At 39.4% G+C, this 11,621-nt stretch overlaps 1 protein-coding gene across 1 annotated transcript; it reads left to right on the plus strand.

The window, feature by feature from the left end:
• The first annotated feature begins 8,966 nt into the window (after window positions 1-8,966).
• Window positions 8,967-10,616, plus strand: LOC113763707. The gene is made up of 4 exons (XM_027307608.1): window positions 8,967-9,026; window positions 9,120-9,207; window positions 9,312-9,758; window positions 9,855-10,616. The coding sequence occupies exons 1-4, from the start codon at window positions 8,971-8,973 to the stop codon at window positions 10,434-10,436; spliced, it is 1,173 nt and encodes a 390-aa protein (XP_027163409.1). The 5' UTR covers window positions 8,967-8,970; the 3' UTR covers window positions 10,437-10,616.
• The last annotated feature ends 1,005 nt before the right edge of the window (window positions 10,617-11,621 follow it).

The raw sequence follows: 11,621 nt of genomic DNA on the forward strand, positions 1-11,621 counted from the left end.
CTACATTTTGGGGCACTACGCATTAAACTTATTTCAATATGAAATGGGATCTATACCTGGTATCATACATTGTGTGAAGTCAGCAAAAGGGTAACTATATTAGTTAAGCAGGTTACTAGTTGGCATGTGCAAGTGTTGCCAAAATCCTGCTTAACCACAATGTTGGTATAATCATATCAACAAAGAAGGTGACATTCCACTTCCCAATTGAGTTCGATCTAATCCTGCTTAACAACATGCAATATTTCTTTAGCTCCCTCACTAATGCATGCATTCCCACTCTATATGTCTTTATCTTCTGAGGAATCTGTACATATCATTTGATTCAAAACCACAAGTAAATCATTCAAAAAGTAAAGACACTCATCATGCATTATACTTAGTAGTTGTACCTTTTTTTTGTTCTGTTTTCTTTTCACCCTCCTACACCATCCCAACTGTCAAATCCAAATTTTGAACCTTAAACACCCCTGATTATGGTTAATTGTACTAATTGGTCTAATTATGCTTGCACCTTCCACTATTTTCAAACCTCACTCAGTGCATCCAAACATAAAATAAGATAATCATGATGGTTGTACTTAATAGTAGTACATAGTTGAATAGAAATGGTTGTACATATCATGATCTTCAAGATGCAAAAGTAGAAAATTAGCAATTTTAACACCACTTTTTGGGAGGGTTAGGTTGGCTGATAAGGAAGGAAGAGTTGTAAATAAGAGATCTTGGCTTCAAGTCCTCTCAACCAAAAAAAAAAAAAAAGAAACGACTTTTTAAAGCACAAAAACATAGTTTATATCTCTTATTGCAATTTTCTGTGCTTGATTATGTTTTGATACTTTTCCCCCTTATCTCATTTTTTGACTAGATCAAGGACCACTGCAATTGCTAACAGTAATTGGATTGCATCATCTAATATCAGTACTGGTACAATAGAGGTAAATACTAATAGCATAGAAAAAACACTTTTTTTATGGAGATACTAATACGATGTTTACATCTGGATGTCTTAATATCTATATTTACCATATTATTTTTCTATTTGTTGTGTTAGTCCATGTGTTGTATAATGTACATTGTCACATATAATTCCAAAAATGCCCAACCTTCTACCGAGTAAGTAGTATCCTGTGTATGATTAATATTTGGCATTTCCGAGTTTGACTACCTCGGAGCTCCAGTATTCTGGCCTAATGACAACTGGAAATGACGGTCCCATATTTGAAACAGAAAAGTCCCACAAGTATTGAAGACCAGAAGAATAAATAATTGACAATTTCCAATCGAATTAATGGGACAAAAAGAGATTTAAAGTTTGGCTTTTTCTATTCGACATATATGAAGTTCCTTCTCCAATTCCTGATAGTACATTACAAATCAGGCCTTCAAAGAATCAAAGGTATATATATTGCTGGATTTGGAGGCCTTAAGAAATACCTAAGAATTGCAACAAGCAAGATGGTGGGCAACATAGGGGTGACATCAATTGAGTTGATCAAGCCATCATCTCCAACACCCCGTGCCAGTAGAGACCATAAACTATCCTTCCTCGATCAACTTTCACCGTCTACTCTAATCCCTTCTATTTTATTCTATCAAAATTCCTCCCCATGCTTCGATCAAGCCGAAATATCGCAGCATCTAAAACGTTGTTTATCAGAGATCTTGACAAAATTCTACCCTTTAGCAGGAAAGATCAATGGAAATCTTTCTGTTGATTGTGATGACTTAGGAGCTTTATTTATAGAAGCTCGAGTTCGTGCTCATCTCTCACAGGCAATCCAAACAACAGAGGATCCAAACCAATTTCTCCCCTTAGAGCCTTATGAAGCTTTGGGCAAAAATGACTTGCCATTAGCTATCAAAATCAGCTTCTTTGAATGCGGAGGAATAGCTATTGGGATATGCATGTCACATAAGATAGCTGACGTTTTGTCCTGTGCGACATTCATGAATGCTTGGGCTGCCACATGCCGTGGCAAAGGTGATGAAATTGCGCAACCTGATTTTGAATTAGGATGCCGTCTTTTTCCTCCAACAAACTCTCCAATATCTAGTATCGATTTTGTATCAGGGGAAAAGAAAGAAACTCTTCTGACCAAAAAGTTTGAAAAAATTCTTAAATTGTGATAGAAAAAAAAATGTATTCTACAAAGGGGGTAATTTGTGGAGTTGATTCTAGACTTGTGATCTTCGCATTTGTGAAATGCGAGTTCAAGGACCTCGCATTTCACAAATGCGAGGTCAGTAATTTCACGGAAAAAGAAAAATAAATCGCATTCTTCTAATGCGAGGCTTCTGATCTCGCATTAGGAGAATGCGAGATTTATTACCTCGCATTGCATGAATGCGAGGTAGTCTTCCCAGTATCGCATTTGTGTTCAGGCCCTTTACTCTTCAGTCCAGACTCCCTTTACTCTTCAGTCGAGAGTCTTCAGTCCAGTCTTCAGTCCCTCACTCTCAGATTAAATGTTGGTCTGAGCTTTGTCATCGGAAATCAGAGCCACAGCATTGTCGTCGGAACCCGTCGGACTTCTCCTCGGAAGCTCTGGAATTTTGTAGAGGTGCGGCGTATCTCCTCAGGCGAACTTCTTCCCTTCCGAAGCTGTCATCGGAAGCTCTCTGCCATTGCAGAGGTTCCCCTTTGGGAACCCATCTGTGGTAGCTAGCTCCATTTAAGTCCGGCATCTCTTTTCTTCTCCATTTGCCATTCCTTTCACCAGAAACAGCATAAGAGGTAAGTAAGATTTTTGTTTTTTGAGTTTTAATTTATTTCTGGGATTATTTGTTTGTACGAATTGAAGTGGCTTTTATGATTTGGCAAATTATTGGACATTGTTGTTGTTAGGGTTGGCAATTTATAATGCATGTGGAATAGATTACATGTAAGGGGGAAAAAATAGGAAAAGAATCCAAGCCACTTGTGGAATATCTGTTTCTATGGTCCAAATCTAGAAAAAAAATTAGCTAATGTGCATCACCATTCAAAATCATTTAACTAGAACAATGAATGATAGCAAATAGAGGGGTGCCAAAACTGTGCCCTTTTTACTTGAAAGGTATATAATTAACTTTTTCTTCATAATTTTGCTACTGATTTAGTGATTATATTGTTGTAGTAGTTTTATGTCTATTTTGGAAGATTTTCTAGCTATTTGTTGTCTTGTGGAAGTTTTCTAGCTATGAAGCGTCAAAAGGATATACTTTGAGAAAACATTCCAATCTTGTTGCCATTGTCGTATTCTAGCTACCACTTATCTAGGGTTGTAGATGTTTTGAAATTATATCATAATGTACTGTGTTTTCATTTGTTTCCTATGTATTTAGATATTTTCCTTGCCATCATTTGCAGGACCCCGAATTATTTCCTTCCATGTCATTTGTAGGACCTTTTTTTTATTTTCTATAAGTATGTTTTCTATACCTATGTTATTTAGTTTACCAACGTATATTTTCTTTGAAATTGGGGGAATAGATCCAAAAAGGTATATCGGAACAAGCAAGATCTACGGGAACGAGGTGGTTCATCTGAACAAATCCCTCATTGCACCCCAGATCCTCTGCTCCAGTACCTTATCTTGGTTTTCTGTGATCTCCATCATATTCATGTAGGTGCATACAAAGTTTTCGACACAAGCCAGGAGACTTGAAGAGGCTTTGATTGGTACCACTAGGAAGTTGTCCGCACGAGTGCATCGTCAGAATCTGAGGCAAATCATTGGGTAAGTCATGTAGTTTACAAGTAGATTTAATTGTAGTCATATTAACGTTCTAATTTTTTGAACTTTGCTTGGATTCGTTTTATGGTGAATTCATGAATGTATAGTGAGACCCTCTACTGTAGTATATTTTTTAATTGCATGTTATGTCGGTTGACAGGGGAGTATAAGAAATTACTGTTGTTTCACACTCTACTATATACATTATATTGTTATTGTAGGTTTGTCAAATATCACAGTTTCTTGTGTTCTTTAAGAAATTATTGTATATGAAATTATTGTACCGTATTTGAAGTGGTCTAAATTATGTCATATTTCTCAATTGTTTGAAAATCGATGTGCCTATGTTGGTTGGCAGGGAGTTTTAGCCCAGTTACAGGGGAAACTCTGTCAAAAAATTTTTAAAATATTTTTGGGTGTTTTTGATTAGTGATTGCCTTAAGAGTATAATAAGACGAATTGGCGACAATATGGACTGAAAAGGTGGAATGCTTGGAAACGTTAAATAAAACAAGATATCTGGCCGCATTTAATAAACTTATGCTCAATTTAATTAGGAATTGTTGACTAACATTTTGGCATGATTCGTAATAATGTATAGGCGGTTAGAGGGAATATTAACTTAGGTATAGAACTAAAAATATGTATACAAGACAAGCATGTATCACATATGCTTGTACTACTAAAATATGAGAAAATTCTTAAATTGTGATGAAAAAAAAGATATTCTACAAAGGGGGTAATTTCATGCCAACTTGTTATTAATGACAAGAACTCGCTCAAACAATTATACTTGAATAACAGCTCCCTTATATCCTTACAAATTTTTAAACCCTGTGTACGAACTTTATATTAAACACCCCTTACTAAAGCTAACATTTATGGAGGTAAAGGCAAGGTTTGAAGTGAAAATGCTTAATATTCCCGCTGCACTACTTTTGTCTTTTATACCAATCCTATATTTAGTATCGCTATTTGGAACCTATACCTTTTGCAAAAAACAGTGGGATTTTCTGAACTATTTATGATTTGACAATTCTAGTTATTATTAATTCCCTAAACACCCCTTTCCTCGATTTTTAGTCTTCTTACGTTAACCTCTGTTTAAATTATCCTCATCATTCTAACCATTATATATGGAAAAAACAAGAGGATAATAAAACTATACCTACACTCTTGAATGTGATGCAAAGTTTAGATTTGGTGTGAAATTTGGATGAAAAAATCATGTGGGTTGTGCTATTTTGTTGCATTTTTTGCTGGGTAATTCAGTGGTAAATTTGGACCACATAAAAAAGTACCTATTGTTATGTGTTATATATTCTTGTACCACATGAGCTAACTTATGTTATTCCAAAATAGGGAGTCTTTTCACACGTATGTCTATAGAAAGACCTCTGCGAGTGTCTGTTTATTGGGGAGGTAGAATACACTACGAGGATGGGTCAATTTGTTACTTGCCTCGTACGTGCAACCGTACATTCTCATTACGATCCAGAATTGGATATGATGAGTTGGTGGATAGAATTTATCAATATATGGGGGTGGATAGGGGGTTGTTCAAGTTTAATATATTTCTCCGCCAACCTTGTGGCCGGAGCTCTTATAATGTCTCCCCAGTGGTGGATGATGAAACTCTGGAGATAATGTATGATGTATGGAACGAAATTGTCCCATACATCGCAGAACTCTATATCGAGAAGGAGGAAATCCGCCAAAATCCTCGAGTCACCGGGACATTCATTTCACCAAATACCAATTGTGGTCCGATGATGTCGCTTGTCCATGCATGCATGGATCCAACAAGGTTTCGACCAAACTTTAGTACAGCAGTACTTGAGACAACATCGGTATCACAAATGGCCCAAGGGGATTGTGTTAGGGATTCGTTAGAGCCACGTCTTCCATCAGGCCTAAGGACGGATGTTGAATATGTTCAAGGCCTAGACTCGATTCAAAGTTTTAGAAATCGAGAATCACCGGAACATGATCGTAGTTATGGCTTGGATTTCACTGCCAGTCCAAGTCATTGTAACAGCCCCCTATTTCAATCCTCGGAGCATGATGTGGAAGATGTAGAGGAATCTGAGTCGGTTGATGTGTCAGGCAGTGACTCGGATGGTGAAAATGAACAACGTGGAGTCCACCATAATCTCGAGAACCATCAGCCCTTTGATGCATCTGGCAACCTGTCATATGCTCCACGAGGATTGAAATTCTTCTCTAATCTTGGAAACATAGATGATGACGAGCATGTCACTGATGAAAGTGAGTTGGAGCGCATTGTGACATTCAGTGAGGAGAATAATAATATAAGGATGCATATGAGATTTGAAAGCAAACAACAGCTGAGCAGGGCTATTAGATTGTGGTCTATCAATAATAATAGGGAGTTTAGGGTTGTTGAGAGCAAGAGGAACACTTGGGTTGCCAAATGTAAATCTGCATTCGAAAGGAGTTTGACCACCGCGGCCGACTCATCGGAACCTCCATGCGATTGGTGTGTCCGAGCAGTGAAAAAAAGACACATGGATTGTGGCAAATAACTAAGTGGGTGAAGGATCACAATTGTCTAGGTAATTTGATCAGTAATAGCAATGCTAGCCTCACATCGTCGGTTATTGCTAGACATATTGTTCATAGCATTGAAGACGATCCTGGGTACAAAGTAAAGAGCATAGTAAGTGATGTTAAAGAAGTGTTGAAGGTGGATGTTTCTTATAAAAAGGCTTGGTACGGCAGACGCAAAGCTATTGAACTTGTATTTGGTTCTTGGGATGCCAATTTTGCCGACCTACCAAGATATGTTGATGCACTTATGAAGTCAAATCACGGTACTGTGATCAGGTGGTTGCACCATTCTGATAGTACGGATCACGTGAAGACATTTAAGTATGTGTTCTGGGCCTTTGGACCAGCTATTGATGCATTTCACATGTGTCGACCGGTTATATATGTTGATGGCACTCATTTGCTAGGCGAATATAAAGGCAAACTACTTGTTGCTGTCACGCAAGATGCCAACAACCGGATTATTCCAATAGCTTATGCCATAGTCGACGAAGAGACTATTTCTAGTTGGTCTTGGTTCATGGAGCAATTTAGATACAACGTAGCCCGTGATCGGTGTCCTATTTGTGTCATTTCAGATCGGCATCATGGTATCATTCATTCGATGACACATTTTGACTATTGGCAAGAACCTTTGGCCTTTCATAGGTTTTGCCTACGACACGTTAGGAGTAACCTAATGACTCACTTCAAAGGTTTGCACCTAAGAAGGTTGTGTTGGGCAATGGGAAGAGCCAGACAATTGCGCAAGTGGCGGGCATTCAAACGAGAATTGAGGAGCACGTTTCCAGACGCATGGACTTATCTGTCCAACATTGAAATCGAAAAGTGGTGTCTAACGCATGACGGTGATCATCGGTGGGGTATTCTGACAACCAACATATCCGAAAGTTGGAATAATGTACTTAGAGGAGCACGTCATTTGCCTATCCGGGCTTGTATTGATTTGACTTTTCATCGGACAGTTGAGTTATTTAAAAAAAGAACAGAGGAGGCCAGACATTGCCGTAATCCATTTCCTCCAAAGGTATGGCGGAAGTTTAAGAATTCGGACCAGAAGGCGGGAAGTCACAGGGTTGTTGAGTTTGATTTCTCTTCCGGGGTGTATAAAGTTGTGACTGGCCGACGTGTGGATGGCAAAGGGGGTAATACACAAACGGTCAAATACTTTGAAAAAACTTGCTCTTGTGGAAAGTGGCAGTGCTACAGACAGCCATGTTCGCACGTGATGGCTGTGTGCAGGCACCGAAGGGATAATCCAGGATCGCTTGTTGACCCTCAGTTCACAAAAAGGCGATGGGTAGTGCAGTATTCAGGAAAGTTTACCCCTATGCCACATCGGGATACTTGGCTCCAACCAGATTGGGAGCTGCAGGCAGATAGAAGTAAATATGTTGCCCGTCGGGCGGGAAGGGTACGAGCTAGAAGAATTCGGAATGAGATGGATGAGAGAGACCCGGAGGAACCGAGAAGGTGTACAAATTGTCACCAGTCGGGCCACAACAGAAGAAATTGCCCTAATCTTAGAGCTTGATTTTGTGTTTTAGCCAATACATCCATTGTACTAGTAGTACGTGGGTGGGATTTTCGAAATAGTATATTATATGTGATACCTATTTCGATGAGACATTTTCATGACTTGTGTTATTCTCATGTATTTTGAGCGTTTTCGCATATTTAAAGTCAATATAATATGAATTCGCATCTAGATCTCCTATTCTACTTTTCTAATGTGTGTGGTCGTATTTCTCACGTATGCATATTGTAGAGCAGGATACCTATTTTTAGTATGGCAGACATCCCTATACAGGCAGACCCACATCCGGGTCCATTTGTGTATGATGTTATACCACCAGGCTCAGTTCACCGGGCACATTCTATATTTCACGGGTATATTGTGGGTGATCAGCTGGATGTTAGGAGATGTGATAGGGGTTTTTGGGAGCATACACCTATCCCCGAGACTGTTCTGTCTTATATTCGATTGGCGGGTTTTGGAGGGGTATTAGAGTGTGGATATATGATGATTGATCATGCCTTGATCACTAGTTTAGTGGAGCGGTGGCGCCCCGAGACTCATACATTTCATCTCCCCGTTGGGGAGACGACGGTTACCTTACAGGATATAGAGGTCCTGTGGGGCCTACCCATAGATGGACCTCCGGTTACAGGGATAGATACATCTCATACCATTGAGGAGTGGAGAAATTTATGTGAGGAGTTGCTTGGTTTCCCTCCAATGATGTCCGATTTTGATGGACAACGGCTTAAATTGGGGTGTTTATCTAGAGTATTAGATGTAGAGCTGCCACCGGATGCCCCGGATGTCCAATGTCGACAGCGGGCCCGCATATACCTACTTCTGCTGTTAGGGGGCCATTTATTGTCCGATAAATCCGGCAATAAAGTCCCGCTATTGTATATGTCATTATTACGAGACTTGGAAACTGTTGGACAATATAGTTGGGGCAGTGCGGTTTTAGCGACTCTGTATCGTTCATTGTGTGCCGCAACATCTCCCTTAAGATCTTCTATTGCCGGACCATTAGTTTTGCTACAGGTACAGTGACGTAATTGGTATCTTGGCTTTATGTACCTGTTAATTGACTCCAACATCAAAGGCAGTCGAACTCAAATCTAACTTTTTTTCCAGCTATGGGCGTGGGAACAGATACCTACAATGCGTCCTGATCGAGTTCAACCGTTAGAGCACTATCCTGGTCCATATGGAGCTCGGTATGTATATCAGATATATATATATGCACCTAAAATCTTCAAGACAGTCGAGACATTTTATACCTACAAAGAGTCATGATTTATTCAATGCAGGTGGAATGTTCAATTAGATCTACATAGAGTAGCGAGACATGTTGTGTCCATATTTCGAGATCAGTTGACAGGCCTACGTGAGTTTCAGGTAGTATTTTTAGATATTAAAAGCACTGTATTTTCCTGTATCTAATTTGGCTATATTATACCATAGTACATAATTTGGAAGTTGGAATAATTATTGTCTTGCAGTTCATATGGCGGCCATATTCGGAGGATGTGCTTGCTTCTCTGCCTGCATATTGTACAGTAGGACGCGCTATTTGGAGATCTGTCACATATCTAATATGTTGGGGAGTTGTCGAGCCACATCTTCCGTATCGCGTCATGAGACAGTTTGGATATCATCAGTCCGTGCCTGATATGAGATTGACCGAAAATCAAGCAGCACTACATTCTTTGGATCGTCGTGGCAAGGGGAATCAGAACTGGATAACTACACATGGAGCATACATTGATGTGTGGACTGATCGTCATTCTCATGTGGAAGACGGTGTTGTAGCTGAAGATCCTAGATATCCGTCCGATGAGTATCGTCAGTGGTATCGCGAGCGGACAGTGCTGTATGTTTCAAATCCTACTAGGCAGCTCACTTTTCCGGAGGGCTTTCAAGGTGATAGCGCCAGAGCAACATATCTGGTAAGTTTTTCTTACAATTTATGAAATAGATTCCCATCCAGGTCGCTATAGATTTAACTGTATTAACCCATATGCATCCCTATATTTGCACACCAGATGGATGCTATGACTCAGGTGTATTACATGGCAGAGACCTCTGTAACACAGAGTGACGAACAGCATGCTAATTATTTTAATGCAATGAAGGACTTTGCATCCATGACATTGGAAAGTGTAGGGGAGTCTTCCCGACTTGCATTTCGCCCTCCACGAGTGCCACAGCAAATTCCACAGCCTCTAGACCCGCGTCGCGTTGAAAGAGCTCCTAGGAATGTTCACGGAGGCCAGCATGGTGGTGGACGGCGTCGTAGATTCCGATCACCAGAACCCACCGTCCAAACTGGATTTGCTACTAGCTCACAGGCTACTGAGCATGCATGCACCTCTACGGGACGTATTGCTCATTCTAGGTCCCCAGTGTCTATGGCGGAGTTCACGGCCAATACAGACTTACATCACGGCACTGGTGAACAACGTGTGGGAGGTATAGATGCAGGCCACGGTACCCAAGCACTGGATGCTAGACTTGAGTCACAAATTACTCAAGTCGATATAGTGATGCCAGCCCAGCCACGTCGAACACAAAGAGTACACAAACCTCGAGGATGTGGCACTCATGGAAAACTTGGACATCACTGATATTCAAAACTCTATTTGTGTGATTGTGTTATTCAATATTATTCTAAGTGTAGGAGAGGAAAATGTGATACCTATGTTGTAGTAGTTTTATGATACCAATGTGGACAAGTTGTTGGAAGTATTGTTTAGATGAAATGGAGTGGTCTATTTTGGAATTGCTGGCAGGGAGTTTAGTCCACTTTTAAGGGGAGATTATGTCAAAATTTTTTCAAATTTATAAGTAAATGTACATATATGTGTACATTAATTATAATAAATTACAATAAGCGAAGGCAGAACTGAAAATGAATTAATACATATATACATAAAATGTATATACATATATTTATCATATAATAATTTATACATTAATATAATATTCATTTATAATCTATACAATCATTACATTTATATTATATTTATATTATGTAGTCCAAGTCAATATAATATATTTTTGTATTTTTATATAATTATATTAAATATATTTATTTAAAAATATTTATAATTTTTTTACAAACACATATTACTATATCAATATTTAAACAATAAAAATCCTCAATTATAAAAACTTATTAATTAGGTAAATTACAAAACTGTATTAATTAGGAGAATGCGAGATTAAGAATGCCCATGGAATGCGAGTTACTCAATCATTTATATTAAGAATTCCCAATTCCCAGCTAAACCTCGGCGCCGGTCTTATTGTTTATATTGAGCTGGTGTTAACCTGGTTAGCAAAAGGCAATTCTGATTCCCAGTAAAACACCGGCGCCGGTTGTACACACAAAGAGTTGCACCGGAGTTTCCCTGGAACCACAAGGCAGTTCCCACGCCCAGAAAAAGACCGGCGCCGGTGTTTTCGCATCAGACAGCGCCGGTGTTCCACTGGAGAGACCAAGGTCAACATACAGTTTTATAACACCGGCGCCGGTTATACTCATCTCTGCATGCGCCGGTGTTTCCCGGGGACGAAAACATTACCTTATCAAAAAACACCGGCGCCGGTTTTCCGCATGCTAAGATGCGCCGGTGTTTCACTGGAACGCCGTTAGGTTCTAAAAAGCTGGAACATTGACTTTTAACCAAATTTTCTATTTTGACCGCAATTGTGAAAACCTAATTTTCACTTCTTCACTCTTGGGTCAGGCAGCCTTCACGACACTCTTCGCTTGGCCGCTTAATTCTTCCCCGCTTCCGCTCAATTCA

The sequence above is a fragment of the Coffea eugenioides genome, chromosome 2 (assembly GCF_003713205.1).
Source record: "Coffea eugenioides isolate CCC68of chromosome 2, Ceug_1.0, whole genome shotgun sequence".
Lineage (NCBI taxonomy): Eukaryota > Viridiplantae > Streptophyta > Magnoliopsida > Gentianales > Rubiaceae > Coffea > Coffea eugenioides.

What these genes read in the sequence shown, in the direction of transcription:
- LOC113763707 (XM_027307608.1), top strand. Translation starts at nt 8,971, where the DNA reads ATGCGTCCTGATCGAGTTCAACCGTTAGAGCACTATCCTGGTCCATAT. An exon ending in CAGGCCTACGTGAGTTTCAG is followed by an intron (nt 9,208 to 9,311) that starts GTAGTATTTTTA and finishes ATTGTCTTGCAG; the next exon opens with TTCATATGGCGGCCATATTC. An exon ending in GCGCCAGAGCAACATATCTG is followed by an intron (nt 9,759 to 9,854) that starts GTAAGTTTTTCT and finishes TTTGCACACCAG; the next exon opens with ATGGATGCTATGACTCAGGT.